This window comes from Eptatretus burgeri, chromosome 7 (assembly GCF_056783735.1).
Source record: "Eptatretus burgeri isolate ZD-2024b chromosome 7, Ebu_testis_v1, whole genome shotgun sequence".
Taxonomy (NCBI): Eukaryota; Metazoa; Chordata; class Myxini; order Myxiniformes; family Myxinidae; genus Eptatretus; species Eptatretus burgeri.
In genome coordinates, this window is record NC_140967.1 from 43284626 (window position 1) to 43304687 (window position 20062).

The 20062-nt window shown below is 39.5% G+C and overlaps 1 protein-coding gene across 12 annotated transcripts in view; it reads left to right on the forward strand.

Moving 5' to 3' along the window:
- LOC147023121 (protein dispatched homolog 1-like) overlaps window positions 1-20062 on the forward strand; it is a 122366-nt gene that overhangs the window by 87043 nt on the left and 15261 nt on the right. For 11 of the 12 annotated variants that reach the window (XM_085888217.1, XM_085888223.1, XM_085888224.1 and 8 more), the window contains 3 exons: window positions 6726-6853; window positions 7157-7329; window positions 9271-9368. In XM_085888217.1, the coding sequence (XP_085744343.1) occupies window positions 6726-6853; window positions 7157-7329; window positions 9271-9368 (399 nt within the window). Of the gene's footprint in view, window positions 1-6311; window positions 6393-6725; window positions 6854-7156; window positions 7330-9270; window positions 9369-20062 lie in introns of those variants that run through there. The other variant, XM_085888228.1, reaches the window with a different exon arrangement.

Sequence of the window (20062 nt, forward strand, 5' to 3'; positions counted from 1 at the left end):
GTGCTCAAAAGCGGAAACGTTCCAAGGAAAAAGATGAAAGACACAAGGCCGTCGTTGACAAGACCCAGAAAATCTCAGAGTTTTTCACTCCTGCACAAACAGTCCATGACAGAGGCTGGAACACCAACAGAGACAGAACAAGCGGATTTGGCAACCCAACCCCGGCGTCAAGATTCGCGCAACATCTCGGAAGGTTCCACCGATGAAAAACATGCATCAGATAAAGAAGCGAGAGATATACTGACTGATCGTGGACCTGGCTTTGCCAATGACATTGGATGTTGGCCTCCTGAGCGACCGTCGTCAGAGATGATCGACTTCTGGTCATCACGAGATTTGGAGCCCCTGCAGAATTCAACTGGTCCCTTTGATTCATCCATACAGTTTGTTGAAGATAGGAAACGCTGCTGCTCCAAGAATCTTTTTTACCGTAGACTACAAAACGGAGAGTCCATGAAAAGGTCCTGGCTTTGCTTCTCCACATCAACCGGAAAACTGTACTGCATCGCATGCAAGCTCTTTGGAGGTGCTACTGCCCTGGGCGGGGAAGGATTCAACGATTGGAGCATGCCAGTTGTTCTATCGAGGTGCATGAGCGTTCGCATGTACATTGTGCGAATATCATCCACTTGTCAGACAGAGCAACATCCGCAGGTCGTGTAGACACTGAACTCGTCAAACAGTTGAGTGAGATTGCGTCCTATTGGAGGGAGATGCTGAAACGAAGTGTGAGCGTGATATCATTTCTTACTGAGCGTGGTCTGGCGTTCCGTGGATCGGATGAAATTGTTGGTTAACGGACAAATGGTAACTACCTTGGTTTAATGGAATTACTTGCAGAATACGATCCATTTTTGGCGCAGCACATTCAGAGATATGCCAACCAAGGTAGTGGCTTCACCAACTACTTATCATGACATGTGAAGAGTTAGTCTCCATCATCTTTAAATCTGTTCTGGATAACATCGTCGCTCGTGTGAAAGAGGCAAAATACTTATCTGTGTCAGCCGATTCTACTCCCGACATAAGCCATATCGACCAGCTCACAGTTATTCTACGATACATCGAGAACGAGGCTCCAGTGGAGCGTTTCATGACCTTTCTGAGCAACACAGGACACAATGGACTCCAGCAAGCGACGGCATTACTGGATTTTTTTTTGAAAGCCACTGGATTGGACATCGCTAACTGCCGAGGACAATTTTACGATAACGCATCTAATATGAGTGGCCGATACAACGGGATGCAGGGAATGATCCAACAGGAGAACCCTCTCGCAATATTTGTGCCATGCGTAATGCACTCACTGAACTTAGTCGGTCAGTCGGCCGTGGGATGCTGTTGACCTGCAGCAGCATTCTTTGAATTTGTGGAACAAGTGTATGTATTTTTTTTACAGCTTCCACGTCGCACTACGCCAGATTATTTGATGCCCTGAAAGCCAAAGGTCTGCAAGTACCAAAGCGCCTCAGCGACACTCGCTGGTCGGCTCATTCTGATGCAACCCGAGCTCTTCTAGACGGTTACAGTGAAATCATGGATGTCCTCGATGAAATCGCAAACGATGAACAACTGAATAGTGAAACGAGAAACACCGCCGAGACACTTCACCAAATGATGTGCACGCTCGAGATAGGGTTCTATGCTGGTTTCTGGTCTACTGTCCTTGGTAGATTTGTTCGTACGAGTAAAACCCTTCAGTCACAAGCTATCGATCTCAACACAGCCGTGCAGCTCCTCAAGTCACTGGCGAGCTTCGTGCAGTCATTACGCGATCAGTTTGATACATTCGTTGTTGATGGAGTGGAGCGCTCAGGAACGGAGGAATTCACTCGCGGATCACGGAGAGGAAAGCGTAATGTCCGCCTCGCTCCCTTGGACTACGGACACACTCCAGAAGTAGAACTCGACGCCAAGGAGTCCTTTCGCATCAGTGGATACATTGCAGTGATTGACGTTCTGCTGTCGCAGTTGGAAAAGCGTACAAATGCTTACAGCGAGATGAGCAAAAGATTTGGATTCCTGCGTGCTCTTGTTCAACTCGAAGTGGAGCAGATTCGAGAGTCATGCTCGAAGCTCGTCGAGCTGTATCGGGAAGATCTATCACCTGACCTCACAGAAGAAATGATTCGGTTTCAAGCCATGATGAAGGAGTCAGAGCCAGACTCGGGCCGTACTGAACTCGAGATGTACAGTTTTCTTATCGAGCGAAAACTCACCGATACTTTCCCAAACGTGGAAGTGCTGCTTCGGATTTATCTCTCACTGATGGTGTCGAACTGCTCCGGGGAGCGCTCGTTTTCAAAACTCAAGCTTATCAAGAACCATCTTTGTTCCACGATGGGGCAGCAGAGACTGGTCAATCTGACCATCATTTCAACCGAATCCGATGTGCTCAATTCCATGCAGGTTGACAGTATAATATCTGAGTTCGCTGTCACGCAGGAAGCTTGTCCATTGATTAAGGCACCGTGTGTATGTTCATTGATGTGGATGACATTGCCGTATATTTGCGGTCGCTGGAAGTGGGCTATTAATCACCATTTCGGATTTCTCTTGTCCAGAGGTTTTTTAGAAGTTAGAAGATTTTTAGTCGAAGTTCGTAGTATGATTAATGACAGCGCGTTGTTTGTTATTTTCTTATATTGGTCCATCTCTATCTCTTACTCTTGCAGCAACAGCATTTTTGTGATTTGATTTTAGAATGAGCTCAGAGATAAGTTATCAGCTCATAGATAAGTCACCAGCCATCTCAATAACAATCCGTCCATCTTGTCATATTGTCAGATTTAATTGTAATTTGTGAACATGTATGCCAAATCATTCCTGATCAGGATCTGCCAAATCTATAAATACAAGTTCAGTTGTTGATGAAAAAGCAGTTATAATTTAAGTTGTTGATTAATCTCCAAATTTGGGGGCCCCCCACAACCATTGTGCCCACGGCCCCCCACATGGTAAATCCGGCCCTGTCTGGACTCATTGCTGGCCACTTCAGAACAGTCCAATGTTTTGTCTTGAACCATTTCTGGGTGCTTTTGAAGTGTGTTTGGTGGCATCATCCTGCTGCAAAACCCATTACCTTCGACAGAGACCCAGCTTTCTGACACTGGGTTGAACATTACACTCCAAAATGCCTTGGTGATCTGATTCCATGATGCCATGCACACATTCGAGGCACCCAGTGCCAGAGGCAGCACAGCAACCCCAAAACATCACTGAACCTCCTCCATGTTTGACTGTTGGGAAGGTGTTCTTTTCTTTGAAGACTTAGTTTTGTTTTCTGTAAACAGAGATGATGTGCTTTCCCAAAAAGCTCTAATTTCATTTCATCTGCCCACAGGACATTCTCCCAGAATAATTTTGGCTTGTTCAGGTGCTTTTTGGCAAACTCCAGTTGGGCTTTCTTATGACTCTCTCAGTAGTGGGGTCCTTCTGGGTTTCCTACCATGGAACCCCCTTTCATTGAGTTGGTGACGGATGGTGCTTGTTGAAACTGTTGTACTTTGTGTCTGAACGTCAGCTTCAATCTGTTTGGCAGTTGATCAAGGTGATCTCTCCACCATTCAAACAATCCTTGGCTTCAATCTTTGATCAAGTTTTCTGTTGCATCCATGGGTCCAGGGATGTTGGCTGCAGTGCCATGGGCCTGAAAATTCCTGATAACATTGCGTATGGTGGACACAGGAACATCAAGATCTCTGGAGATGGACTTGTAACCTTTAGATTGTCCATGATTGGCCACAATCTTGTGTCTGACTTCCTCAGAAAATTCCCTGGTGTTCTTTGTTTTCACCATGCTCATTGTGGTACACACAGTGACACAAAACAGCAGAATGACTGCTTTTCTACATTGAAACTGGTTGGATGAGTGATTTTTATATTGCAGGCACTTGCAATTCACCACAGGTGAGTTCAATTCCAAAGTAAAGGAGAATCACCTGCTTGAAGTCAAATTATTTCTAACAACTTCTAAAAGTTGCCAATAATATTGTATTATATGGGCCATTTTAGGATTTGTGTGTGGAATGAGCTAAGATTTAGTAATTTTTTTTCAGTTTTTTTATATGCCATATATATATATATATATATATACAGTAATCCCCGCTATATCGCGGTTCACCTATTGCACCCCCGCTTCATCGCGGTTTTTCCCTTGGAACCTAACTAATTTTTCTGCGGATTCCCCTGGTATATCTCGGTAATATATAAAATATAAATTTTTTAAGCAATAAATTATAACGCGTGGCGCTCGACCAATCACACAACGCACGAGACAAAGTTTCGCTTGTGAACTTCGAATATTTTCTACGTTTTTTTCTCCAAGCCCCACGATGCCGTCCAAACGCCCTGCACCTTCCAAGGCTTCTGGCAAGGAACCGAAGCGCCAGAGGAAGGTTTATATTCACTCGATATAAATCAAACCCAATCGTGTTTATACACCATCCAGCGTTTAATATTCACTCAATATAAATCAAACCCAATCGTGTTTATACACCATCCAGCGTTTAATATTCACTCGATATAAATCAGACCCAATCGTGTTTACACACTGCCCAGTGTTTAATAATCACTCTATAAATAAAACCCAATCGTGTTAATACACCATCCAGTGTTTATTATGCACTCTAGATAAATCAAACCCAATCGTGTTTATACACCGCGTTTATAAAAAAATAGGCATTTTTGGGGGAGGCGTCCATTCATCGAAGATTTTCACTTCTCGCGGGGGGAGGGGTTTGGAACATAACCCCCCGCGATAAACCGGGGATGACTAAATATATATATATATATATATATATATATATATATATATATATATATATATATATATATATATATATATATATATATATATATATATATATATATATATATATAATCGGGACGTATTATGTGATACCGGTCGTCCGTCTCTCTGTCTGTCTGTCCGTCAGTCCATTCCTGTCTGCACTCTAACTCCCAAAGTTTTCAACTTTCACGTTTCATATTTGGTACATAGGTACAGACTGTGGAGACGGTGTGTCACGACATGCGTTCGTCATCTAAAGTGGTTGCCATGGCAACAAGGATGCTGTTTTCCATGTAGTAGCACAATTCTGTATATACCTTCTTGTCTTCATAAATTGACGTGTTTGAATATATAATTGTGTGCGTGCGTGTGTGTGTCACAGAGACTTTTTCGGGCATATATTGTGCTCACTTGCGCTCTTGTTTTTTGTTTTGTTCCACTGAAAACTAAAAGAAATACATATGTGGATACCAAAATATTTTTAAAATTCAAAAATTTTCTGGAAGCAATGATATATTATTTGAAAAAATAAGTGGAAAGGTGCCAATATTTTTGGCCATGACAGTAGATGGGGTACGTGGACACTTGCAGGTATGTTAGGTAGCTGAATTATGAATGGGTGATTGTATTTCTGTGTCGTGATGGTGAAGTCAACGAGAGGGTCTCACAAAATGTTCATGTGCACTTTATTTATTACTCACCTTTCAACCGTGTTCACTCCATCAACCTCCACACCCTCCACCCACAAATAATCCTCAAATACAAACAAACTTTTTATTTTTAATATCTTTTTTTTTGTTGCTCCATATGTGTATAAAACACCTTTGCGATGTCTTTGCTTACCCCAATATTCTCATACCCTACTCCTCTAACCCTCATACCTCCCCCCCCCCTAGTGAATTTAACTTGATAAACTGTTGGATTTAATTTATAATGGTGTACATATGGTGCTGGCTTGATGGGCTGAATGGCCTCTTTCATGCAAGTTCCTTGTGTAACCTTGATGTATCCGAGAGTGAATATGCTTGAGAAATATGGGACAGATGTGCATTTGTGTATTTTCTCATGTGAATAGGATTTTAGCTGCCAAGCCAAAGTAGTGTGGGGAGAGAAAGGGTTTTATTCTTCGTTAAATTTTGCATTTTTCTGTTTGACCACGTTTTTATTGCTATTTTGGAATTTATTTTGCTTGTAATGAATTTCCATCAAGATGCTTATTTTTAACATTGATAGACTTCATCCTGCATGACCTCAGATGCTTAAGAATTTGATTTGCTGTCACTTTTTGGAGAGGGTTTACCTATAAAGGTGGAAGTGCTGTCTATATTTTTAAATGTACATATTCAAACTATTTTGAATATTATAAGAGATGCTTTATGTGCTGATTAGATGGCCTGTGTCGGTACTCGTACTCATCTCGAAGCTGTCTCACCTGGGTTTGAATCTCGCCCCAGATATAAACTGTCATCCCGGTGTTTCACAGGCAGGGTGATTCATCAATGTGTGTACTGTCTGTCAGATGGATGTTAAATGGGATTCCCGTCTGCCGACATTAGTTGGCGGATATTAAAGATCCCATGGTGTCCTTCACAAAGAATAGGTGAGCTATCGCCGGCACCATAAACAAATTGCAAATTCCTGTCCTATTTACATTATGTATCAGGCTTGGCCAGCCAGTTCGTTAAAGACTTGAGCCAAAACTTCCCCCAGCCAACCCCACTATAACGTGGGAATAATTGTGGATGTTCAGGAAGAAGAAGAAGAAGACACAAGATGCTTTATATCTTGCATTCAGAATTTTTTCCATTCTGAATGTATGATATAAAGTATTTGTGAGAATTTTGATTTTACATTTGTAGTTAATCATATTGTGTAAAGATTAGAAATAAGTGCATTTCATTAACATCGTGAGTTCCTGGATGTGTACGAACAGGGTTTTGAGCCTCGTGGAACAGAAATAAGTCAGCGTCTGGTGACCTGGAACAATATGGTGAAAAATACAGGATACATGGCTACCTTGTCCAATCTACCATTTCGCTACGCTGAGCAACTTGCAAGGAGGTTTGCATAGCATGGAATGTTGGAATGTTGTGATTGGATTAATTGGGAATAGCTGTAGTCTGCGTTCATGTGGGTTTAGATTAAACTTGTGAATGTATGGGCTCTTGAAAAAATCTTTTGTGATAAGGCTTTTTGTAAACTACTTTTGCTAAAGTTTCTTGTATTAATTCTGGGATGCAGCTTGGTGTAGCAGTTTTTATGCAATGGAGGACTGATGCTCTGAGATGGTATATATATGTACGTATATTTTGGCAATGCTGAGCAATTGCTGTTTGTGCCTCTTGTATTATCTTTCCACTTCAGGCGAGCACAGTTGCATCATCACTGGCTGGAGGAGCGGGAGCGGAGAGAAGCACCTGCAGCCAACATGCAGGCTGTCCGAGAAGAGACCGAGGTAAACGGGGTTGGATTTGTACCCTGGCACGCCATTGTTGAATGGGATTTCCGCTCTGATGGCTTCTTCTGCGATGCTCCAGGTGATTTCACTTATACATATACAGGTGATCCTCATATAATGCGGTGATGCGTTCCCCCGAATTGCCGTGTTATAGGGCAATATTTAACATGTAAAAATGGGGGTTATGTTCCAAACGGGGAAGATTTAAACCTTTTAATGTTGAAGACCTACATAAAAACCTCAAAAAAGCAGTAAACTATGTGTAAATAAAAATGTAACATAAAAAAAATGACTTTTTACAGCCATTTTTCCCTGCTGTGCAGGGGTTTGGCTTTTTCTTGAGGCAATGTTTTTTTTTTTATGGCCGGATGCCCTTCCTGACGCCAACCCTGGTCGCCTCTTACGACACACAGGGATATGGTACACCTATTCTAACCGGGGCATACACCAGGACCAGTACACTGGCACTCATTTCGCCGACCTCGGAAGGATGACAGGCTGAGTCAACCCCCTGGTGTTAATTCAGCAGCCAACGGGGCTTGAACTCAGGACCCTTGGATCCCAAGCCGCCACCCTAACCACAAAGCCAACACCAGGCTTAAAAATGTAACAAATACAAACATTAAAATGAATTGCTTTTTAATAAGTGTTACCATGATTGAGGTTTGATACAGTACGTATTGCTTGGAGCAGGCTTATCCAGGTGTGGCAAGCTGTCCAGTTGAGGTTCAGTGCTCAGAAGATGAAATGTAGGCTGATTTTCTCAGGATTTTTTTTGAAGAACTTCTTAATGGAGCCTTGAGTGGCTATCTTCATTTTCTGTTTGTAGGCCTCCTTGTAACATTCCATGATATTCTCCATCTCCCAATGCACCTTGGAACTTCTCATGCAATCGGGATCGTGTTCATCACACACGACTCGCTCGGGATTACGGGGGCGCGGACGACTCGCTCGGGATGACGGGGGCATGGTGGTTGGGGAGCGGGTGGGCATGGTGTATCTTGTCGATAAAAATTTACCAATCAGCATAAATATGAATTGGGAAATTATGAACCTTGCAGCATGTTTACTGGGCTGGCAGGGTGGATCATTGGTGCTCACACTCGCCTCTTCACTGTTTCGTCTGGGTTGAAACCCACCAAGCTCGAAACTGTCATCAGTGTTTCATGGGTCGGGTGATTCGTCGATCCATATGCTGTCCCTCAGATCGATATTAAACTGGGTGTTTCGTTTGCCGACATTAGGTGGGGTGGGCGTTATCGATGTCACGGTGTCCTTTGCAAAGAGTAGGTGAGCTATTGCCAGCACCCTAAGAAAATTACAACCTGCTGCCCTAATCTTTGTCGAACATCAGGCCTGGCCATCTGGTTCTTGAATGATTTGGGCCAAGATTCTGTCGGCAAATCTCCAAAACTTGTGAATAATTGTTACCATGAAAGAAGAATGCTACAAAGTTGAACCGCATTGCTCTGGAAAGTCTGAAACAAAAATTTAAAGACTTTTTTCATGGAGTTGTTTTGTCAAAGAATGGATGTGACGCTTCATTTTGTTGTTGGAAAATATACTGGCAAATGTTGACAGCTGGATTGTTCGATATCTAAAGTTCATGTTTACATTATCACGGTACACTTTGAGATTATTTTGTTCATTTATTGATGTATCTTTTTTGATATATGAGACTAATTAATGGATTTGTGTTTTGTGCTTCACAATTTGCTGCTGAGAGCTAAAGTGTTTTTTTTTTGTTGTTTGTTTGTTTCTTTCTTTCTTGTTCTTTTTCTTCTTTTACATTATTTAACCTCCTTCTGCTCCTTCTCCTACTCCTCCTACCCTTGTGCTACAATAATAGCAACAAGGTTTGTGTAGTGGTGGTTTGATTTGAATGGTCAACTTTAAAACCATCTTATTTTGATTCACCTTTTGATTGCCTTTTTTCCCCATGTTTGCACAAACTATGCAATATCCCACGTTTTTCTTCCATTCCTTCTGGAATGTGTTTTATTTGTTTCTTACCTTGCAGATGAGAAATACTCTCGTTTAGTGTTTGCGGCAGCAGATGGTGGAAGTTTGTGGAATGTGACAGCCTTGAAATCTATGTGTCAGATCTATGAGAAAAAGGTGAGTATGCCTCAAAGGTGTTTTGGTCACAAATGTACATGTTGAAATGATGAGTCCATCATCATGCAAGCAGCTATTAGACAACATCGTTAACATAAAGACCCAATTTGCTTGTATCCTGTGCCTCATGCAGCAGAGCAGCAACAGTGATACATTGCAAGAGCATTTAATTAATATTCCCTGCACTCTTCGATGTCTCGGGCAATTGCCCACAGTTGTTCCTAATATTATTATCTTGGTGCAGCTGAATGTACACCTAGGCACAGAGGGTGGACACCAACTCGCCCTGTTCTTTGTTGATTTTTTATTTTAACACACAGACTCATCAGTTAATGGTTTCATATGGTGGTGTTTCGTTTATTTTTGGACATGTCTTGGCAAGTGCATATTAATGTCTGCACAGTGACTCGAGACTGGACTCAAAATTAATTATTTTTATCTCATAATTTTACCAAAAGTTATGCCACAAAATATTTGGCTTAACATGCGTTTACGTTTTGGTTTGTTATCCCTTGCACACCAAGCGAAAAATGAGGTTAAGCAATTGGTTGATGTTCGTCCATCTATCTTATCAGCTTATGAACGAGGAATAACTTATTTCGATTGAATATTATATTTTGAACATGAATCGGAACATGACGAGAAAGACAAGTTTGTAGTTTTACCGTACTTTGGCTCTGAATTTGTCCCGATCATACATGCGCAGAGAGTAGCGAGATATTTTACTCTGTCCGCCTGCCTGGCAATCAAATACAATTGAAAATTATTTAAAGCAGGAAACTTACTGTTTTTCAGAACATCATGAAGGATACAAACAGGCACGAAGAACAAATGTTAATGTGTTAGATCGGGTGTTGGAATAGACACTGGGTAAAATGGTGGTAAAACCTGGAATTTTTTTTTTTATTTGCCTTGAAACCTCTTTAAACCTTTATTTAAATTGAATTGTATATTTGAACATGAGAACACAAATAGCCTTCATTATACTTCCAAGAACCATGCTATAAATCTATATATATAGCATTAGAGATGGTGCATTTCATGGTGAAAAGAGGCCACTAATATGGTTGTGGATGATGCTGATTGACGCTGCGTTTCATGGTGATCAATAAACCCTCCATCTCCAAAAATGCGACTCATTTGTCTTATTGCAGTGTATATAAGGGTGGTGTTTAAATAACTTTAAAAAAAATCTGGAATCTTAGTGCCACTGAAGCAATCTTTAGTCATTATTTTATTAAAAGTGAAGTACATTCTTGAACACTGCAGAGAGTATCATCATCTATGAACTCTCGAGTTAGTCTCACCCCGAAGGGGATTGAAGACTATTGATGTGCGTGTGTGCATATTAGCCCAATAAACTCAGGCGATCATGATGATAATTTTGGTCTGTCACACTCCACATCAGAAAGCTCCAGTAGACTTCAGGAAAAAAGAAACATGCCTCACACAACCTGTCCATTTACAGTAGATCCATTTCTTGTTGATGATCTGTCGAGTTTATATTTAATTTTGTTTGTTTATTACCTCCGCCACCAAAGGTGGACAGAGGTTTTCTTTTCACCCCTGTCTGTCTGTCTGTCTGTCTGTCTGTGAACAGGATATCTCAAAAAGCTGTGGACTGATTCGGACCTAACTTGGTGGGCAAGTTTTAATTTTTTTTCCCCCCTCTCCTCTCTTCAGGGTCTTGGTGATTTGTTTTTTTGTGAAGATCCGTCCGGATTGTAATCTGGATACAATATAATTTTTTTAAGTGATTCTTCACGATTGTGAGATGGGGCTAAAAACTATATATATATATATATATATATATATATATATATATATATATATATATATATATATATATATATATATATATATATATATATATATATATATATATATATATATATATATATATATATATATAATCGGGGCGTATTATGTGATACTGGTCGTCCGTCTCTGTCTGTCTGTCTGTCTGTCCGTCAGTCCATTCCTGTCTGCACTCTAACTCCCAAAGTTTTCATATATATATATATATATACCTAATCATACCTAATCCCCCCACCAAGTTTTGTCGAAATCCGTCCAGGAGTTTTTCCGTAATACTGCTCACAAACAAACAAACAAGCAGTCATAGACTGGAACTTACGAAATCGTCAACTTGACCTCTGACCTTGTCTAATAAAAGCTGTCTCGAGAGAAGGTAGCGACGCAAACCAGAAGTTTCTGTGATTATTCTGTATCAAACCATCAAAAATCATAATGTCGACTGAAGCAAAAATCTCCATTTCTCCACGCAATTATACCTTAACGTAACTCAACGACGCGTCTGCTCGAGCGCACTGCATCCTGGGACGACCCATGACTCGTCGAGTGAAATATTTTTTATACAATCTTAAAACGTCTCCAAAACATCCGATTTTTACCAGAATTTCGACAACCGAGTTTTAAGGGTCCCAAGCGATCGCAAAAACCGAAGACAAAATTAAAATCGAAGTTAAAACGAACTCGTAACGTCGAGCGAAGCAAAAATACTCCATTTCTCCACATGAATTTACGGAATTATGTTTGACCTCACTGTGACCTTGACCTTTGACCGATTTTGACCAAAATCTAATCAGCACTAGCCATCACCCTCTTGAATCACGTGGTGTAATTTGACATTGATAGCTTCTTCCGTTCTCGAGTTATTGTGCCTACAAACAAATAAACAAACAAGCAGTCATAGACTGGTACTTATGAAATCGTCAACTTGACCTCTGACCTTGTCTAATAAAAGCATGAATCAGTCTGAAGCCCAAGGGGAGCTTGAATTCTGAATTCATTGTGGTCTACTATTTTACACTGTGGTTTGCAGAAAATGAGTCCCAGACAAAAACTAGATTTCTTATAAAAATTCCATTTTTTTGTTTTTATTTTTAAAAAAAGTGATTCAGTACCAGCAGGATATGCCAGATAATAGGTGAATTACTTTTCAGAAGAATCTGATAAAAGACTTATTATTTATTATGTATATATATATATACATATATATATATATATATATATATATATATATATATATATATATATATATATATATATATATATATATATCAGTTATTCATCGCTGTTACAGAATTTCGACAACCGAGTTTTAAGCATCCGAAGCGATCGCAAAAACCGAAGACAAAATTAAAATCGAAGTTAAAACGAACTCGTAACGTCGAGCGAAGCAAAAAATCTCCATTTCTCCATGCAAAACCTTAACGTCACTCAATGACGCGTCTGCTCGAGCGCACTGCAACCTGGGACGACCCGTGACGCGTCGAGTGAAATATTTTTTATACAATCTTAAAACGTCTCCAAAACATCCGATTTTTACCAGAATTTCGACAACCAAGTTTTAATCGTCCGACGCGATCGCAAAAACCGAAGACAAAATTAAAATCGAAGTTAAAACAAATTCGAACGTCGAGCGAAGCAAAAATACTCCATTTCTCCACATGAATTTACGGAATTATGTTTGACCTCACTGTGACCTTGACCTTTGACCAATTTTGACCAAAATCAAATCAGCACCAGGCATCACCTTCTTGAATCACGTGGTGTAATTTGACATTGGTAGCTTCTTCCGTTCTCGAGTTATCGTGCCGACAAACAAACAAATAAAGAAACAAGCAGTCATAGATTGGAACTTACGAAATCGTCAACTTGAGCTCTGACCTTGTCTAATAAAAGCTGTCTCTTGAGAAGGTAGCGACACAAACCAGAAGTTTCTACGATGATTCTGTACCAAACCATCAAAAATCGAATGTTTTGGATGTTTGACCTCACTGTGACCTTGACCTTTGACCGATTTTGACCAAAATCTAATCAGCACGAGCCATCACCCTCCTGAATCACGTGGTGTAATTTGACATTGGAAGCTTCTTCCGTTCTCGAGTTAACGTGCCAACAAACAAACAAACAGAAACGGAAGGCATCAATATACTTAGGAAATCTTTAGATTTCGTAAGTAACAAGCAGTCATGGACTGATACTTACGAAATCGTCAACTTGACCTCTGACCTTGTCAAATAAAAGCTGTCTCTGGAGAAGGTCGCGACGCAAACCAGAAGTTTCTACGATGATTCTGCATCAAACCATCAAGAATCATAACGTCGAATGAAGCAAAAATCTCCATTTCTCTACGCAATTATATTATACCTTAACGAAACTCAGCGACGCATCTGCTCGAGCGCACTGCATCATGGGACGACCCGTGAGGCGTCGAGTGAAATATTTTTTATACAATCTGAAAACGTCTCCAAAACATCCGATTTTTACCAGAATTTCGACAACCGAGTTTTAAGCGTCCCAAGCGATCGCAAAAACCGAAGAAAAAATTAAAATCGAAGTTAAAACGAACTCGTAACGTCGAGCGAAGCAAAAATACTCCATTTCACCACGTGAATTTACGGAATTATGTTTGACCTCACTGTGACCTTGACCTTTGACCGATTTTGACCAAAATCGAATCAGCACTAGCCATCACCCTCCTGAATCACGTGGTGTAATTTGACATTGGTCACTTCTTCCGTTCTCGAGTTATCATGCCGACAAACAAACAAACAAACAAACGGAAGGCATCAATATACTTACGAAATCTTTAGATTTCGGAAGAAACAAACAGAAACGGAAGGCATCAATATACTTTCGAAATCTTTAGATTACGGAAGTAAGAAGCAGTCAGAGACTGGTACTTACGAAATCGTCAACTTGACCTCTGACCTTGTCTGATAAAAGCTGTCTCTCGAGAAGGTCGTGACGCAAACCAGAAGTTTCCACGATGATTCTGCAGCAAACCATCAAAAATCGAATGTTTTGGATGTTTGACCTAACTGTGACCTTGACCTTTGACCGATTTTGACCAAAATCTAATCAGCGCCAGCCACCACCCTCCTGAATCACGTGGTGTAATTTGACATTGGGAGCTTCTTCTGTTCTCGAGTTATCATTTTTTGAATGTTTGACCTCACTGTGACCTTGACCTTTGACCGATTTTGACCAAAACCTAATGAGCACTAGCCATCACCCTCCTGAATCACGTGGTGCAATTTGACATTGGTAGGTTCTTCCGTTCTCGAGTTATCGTGCCGACAAACAAACAAACAAACATACAAACAAACAAACAAGCAGTCAAAGACTGGTACTTACGAAATCGTCAACTTGACCTCTGACCTTGTCTCATCAAAGCATGAATCAGTCAGAAGCCCAAGGGGAGCTTGAATTCTGAATTCATTGTGGTCTACGATTTTATACTGTGGTTTGCAGATAATGAGTCCTAGACAAAAACTAGATTTCTCATAAAAATTCCATTTTTTTGTTTTTTATTTTTAAAAAAGATATTCAGTACCAGCAGGATATGCCAGATAATAGGTGTATTACTTTTCAGAAGAATCTGATAAAAGACTTATTTATATTTATTTATTTATATATATATATATATATATATATATATATATATATATATATATATATATATATATATATATATATATATATATATATATATATATATATCAGTTATTCATCGCTGTTCCAGAATTTCGACAACGGAGTTTTCAGCATCCAAAGCGATCGCAAAAACCGAAGACAAAATTAAAATCGAAGTTAAAACGAACTCGTAACGTCGAGCGAAGCAAAAATACTCCATTTCTCCACGCGAAACCTTAACGTCACTCAACGACGCGTCTGCTCGAGCGCACTGCATCATGGGACGACCCGTGACTCGTCGAGTGAAATATTTTTTATACAATCTTAAAACGTCTCCAAAACATCCGATTTTTACCATAATTTCGATAACCGAGTTTTAAGCGTCCTCAGCGATCGCAAAAACCGAAGACAAAATTAAAATCGAAGTTAAAACGAACTCGTAACGTCGAGCGAAGCAAAAATACTCCATTTCTCCACATGAATTTACGGAATTATGTTTGACCTCACTGTGACCTTGACCTTTGACCGATTTTGACCAAAATCTAATCAGCACTAGCCATCACCCTCTTGAATCACGTGGTGTAATTTGACATTGATAGCTTCTTCCGTTCTCGAGTTATCGTGCCTACAAACAAACAAACAAACAAACAAGCAGTCATAGACTGGTACTTATGAAATCGTCAACTTGACCTCTGACCTTGTCTAATAAAAGCATGAATCAGTCAAAAGCCCAAGGGGAGTTTGAATTCTGAATTCATTGTGGTCTACGATTTTACACTGTGGTTTGCAGAAAATGAGTCCCAGACAAAAACTAGATTTCTTATAAAAATTCCATTTTTTTGTTTTTATTTTTAAAAAATTGATTCAGTACCAGCAGGATATGCCAGATAATAGGTATATTACTTTTCAGAAGAATCTGATAAAAGATTTATGAATATATATATATATATATATATATATATATATATATATATATATATATATATATATATATATATACATGTTATTCATCGCTGTTACAGAATTTCGACAACCGAGTTTTAAGCATCCGAAGCGATCGCAAAAACCGAAGACAAAATTAAAATCGAAGTTAAAACGAACTCGTAACGTCGAGCAAAGCAAAAATCTCCATTTCTCCACGCAAAACCTTAACGTCACTCAACGGCGCGTCTGCTCGAGCGCACTGCATCCTGGGACGACCCGTGACTCGTCAAGTGAAATATTTTCTATACATTCTTAAAACGTCTCCAAAACATCCGATTTTTACCAGAATTTCGACAACTGAGTTTTAAGGGTCCCAAGCGATCGCAAAAACCGAAGACAAAATTAAAATCGAAGTTAAAACGAACTCGTAACGTCGAGCGAAGCAAAAATACTCCATTTCTCCACATGAATTTACGGAATTATGTTTGACCTCACTGTGACCTTGACCTTTGACTGATTTTGACCAAAATCTAATCAGCACTAGCCATCACCCTCCTGAATCACGTGGTGTAATTTGACATTGATAGCTTCTTCCGTTCTCGAGTTATCGTGCCTACAAACAAACAAACAAACAAACAAGCAGTCATCGACTGGTACTTATGAAATGGTCAACTTGACCTCTGACCTTGTCTAATAAAAGCATGAATCAGTCAGTAGCCCAAGGGGAGCTTGACTTCTGAATTCATTGTGCTCTACGATTTTACACTGTGGTTTGCAGAAAATGAGTCCCAGACAAAAACTAGATTTCTTATAAAAATTCCATTTTTTTGTTTTTATTTTTAAAAACGTGATTCAGTACCAGCAGGAGATGCCAGATAATAGGTGTATTACTTTTCAGAAGAATCTGATAAAAGATTTATGAATATATATATATATATATATATATATATATATATATATATATATATATATATATATATCAGTTATTCATCGCTGTTCCAGAATTTCGACAACCGAGTTTTAAGCATCTGAAGCGATCGCAAAAACTGAAGACAAAATTAAAATTGAAGTTAAAACGAACTCGTAACGTCGAGCGAAGCAAAAATCTCCATTTCTCCACGCAGAACCTTAACGTCACTCAACGACGCGTCTGCTCGAGCGCACTGCATCATGGGACGACCCGTGACTCGTCGAGTGAAATATTTTTTATACAATCTTAAAACGTCTCCAAAACATCTGATTTTTACCAGAATTTCGACAACCAAGTTTTAATCGTCCGAAGCGATCGCAAAAACCGAAGACAAAATTAAAATCGAAGTTAAAAAGAACTCGTAACGTCGAGCGAAGCAAAAATACTCCATTTCTCCACATGAATTTACGGAATTATGTTTGACCTCACTGTGACCTTGACCTTTGACCGATTTTGACCAAAATCTAATCAGCACTAGCCATCACCCTCTTGAATCACGTGGTGTAATTTGACATTGATCGCTTCTTCCGTTCTCGAGTTATCGTGCCTACAAACAAACAAACAAGCAGTCATAGACTGGTACTTATGAAATCGTCAACTTGACCTCTGACCTTGTCTAATAAAAGCATGAATCAGTCAGAAGCCCAAGGGGAGCTTGAATTATGAATTCATTGTGGTCTATGATTTTATACTGTGGTTTGCAGAAAATGAGTCCCAGACAAAAACTAGATTTCTTATAAAAATTCCATTTTTTTGTTTTTATTTTTAAAAAAGTGATTCAGTACCAGCAGGATATGCCAGATAATAGGTATATTACTTTTCAGAAGAATCTGATAAAAGATTTATGAATATATATATATATATATATATATATATATATATATATATATATATATATGTATATGTTATTCATCGCTGTTACAGAATTTCGACAACCGAGTTTTAAGCATCCGAAGCGATCGCAAAAACCGAAGACAAAATTAAAATCGAAGTTAAAACGAACTCGTAACGTCGAGCAAAGCAAAAATCTCCATTTCTCCACGCAAAACCTTAACGTCACTCAACGACGCGTCTGCTCGAGCGCACTGCATCATGGGACGACCCGTGACGCGTCGAGTGAAATATTTTTTATACAATCTTAAAACGTCTCCAAAACATCCGATTTTTACCAGAATTTCGACAACCAAGTTTTAATCGTCCGAAGCGATCGCAAAAACCGAAGACAAAATTAAAATCGAAGTTAAAACAAATTCGAACGTCGAGCGAAGCAAAAATACTCCATTTCTCCACATGAATTTACGGAATTATGTTTGACCTCACTGTGACCTTGACCTTTGACCAATTTTGACCAAAATCAAATCAGCACCAGCTATCACCCTCTTGAATCATGTGGTGTAATTTGACATTGGTAGCTTCTTCCGTTCTCGAGTTATCGTGCCTCCAAACAAACAAACAAACAAACAAATGAATCACTCATGGAGTGAGGAAGTTGTCGAAGTTGTTTGAAAATTTATTATAACTTCATTGCAGTCACACGGATACAGCACAAGAAACAGCATTTACAGTTCAGTCAGTTGCCATCATGAACAACATTCGAATGTGGAATGTGATGTCAATGGTTTAAGTCAAAAACTCCATCATCACCTCCACCTCCTCCGCATAAAAACAAGCAAAATTCTTCCTGAAAACGGAAAATTGACACACCTGCGTGATGGTAATGTCATAATGGATTGGTACGATGTGGAGGGCCTTTCATTGTTAATAAAACTGGCCTGCACTGCAAAATAATACATCACGTTTGCAGAATAGTGCAGTTGGTGCCTGAGCGCGATAGACGAATTTTCGGTGTCAGGCAAACTATTGAACCGGAACAGTCACAACGAAAGCCTGGATATCTCATGAAAGAGTAATATCTGAACTAAGTTCTCACCTAGTTTGAGCCACATATCACAAAAATTGATGGAGATCTGCGCTTTCAAAAATGGCCAAATTATGACACATTTTTGCTGATGGGATCCAGAATACAAACCGGAAGTTGATCAAATTACGTCAGCTCATGGCCAATCGTATGTTTTACATTCCCTAAAAGTTTGAGCGAAAAATATAAAACTTTCGAATTTTAAGAATTTTTTTGTCATGTAAATGGGCTTTTCAATGCAAATTTCAAACATTTTATGACGTCACAATCTGGATCCGATCCGGTTGAATCATGGCAGGGTGAAAGATATTATGACCCCACATAAGCACATGAAATATCTGAGCAACTGAACAAGAAATGGCGGAGAAATAATTTTTTGAAATTTCGTCCCATGTAAATGATTGGGATTTTTTGAAACTTTGTGAATTTTTCGTGACGTCATCATTTGATCCAGGTTCACCCAAATTTATAGGTTAAGTCCTTGGGTGATTATCTTTCATGTCAAAATGTTTCGTGGACATATACACAAGGACCGCTGAGAAAATCGATGCACAGACAGACAAACACACACAAACAAACAAACAAACTATTTACTGTACAAAGTGACAGAAGTTGTCTTCGACAACTTAACAAGCAGTCATAGACTGGTACTTACGAAATTGTCAACTTGACCTCTGACCTTGTCTAATAAAAGCTGTCTCTCGAGAAGGTAGCGACGCAAACTAGAAGTTTCTATGATGATTCTGTACCAAACCATCAAAAAACGAATGTTTTGGATATTTGACCTCACCGTGACCTTGACCTTTGACCGATTTTGACCAAAATCTAAACAGTGCTAGCCACCACCCTCCTGAATCACGTGGTGTAATTTGACATTGGTAGCTTCTTCCGTTCTCGAGTTATCATTATTTGGATGTTTGCCCTCACTGTGACCTTGACCTTTGACCGATTTTGACCAAAATATAATCAGCATTCGCCATCACCCTCCTGAATCACGTGGTGTAATTTGACATTGGTAGCTTCTTCCGTTCTCGAGTTATCTGTACCAAACCATCAAAAATTGGATCTTTGACCTCACTGTGACATTGACCTTTGACCGATTTCGACCAAAATCGACTCAGCACTTGCCATCACCCTCCTGAATCACGTGGTGTAATTTGACATTATTAGCTTCTTCCGTTCTCGAGTTATCGTGCCTACAAACAAACATACAAACAAACAAACAAACAGAAACGGAAGTCATCAATATACTTACGAAATCGTCAACTTGACCTCTGACCTTGTCTAATAAAAGCATGAATCAGTCAGAAGCCCAAGGGGAGCTTGAATTCTGAATTCATTGTGGTCTACTATTTTACACTGTGGTTTGCAGATAATGAGTCCCAGACAAAAACTAGATTTCTTATAAAAATTCCATTTTTTTGTTTTTATTTTTAA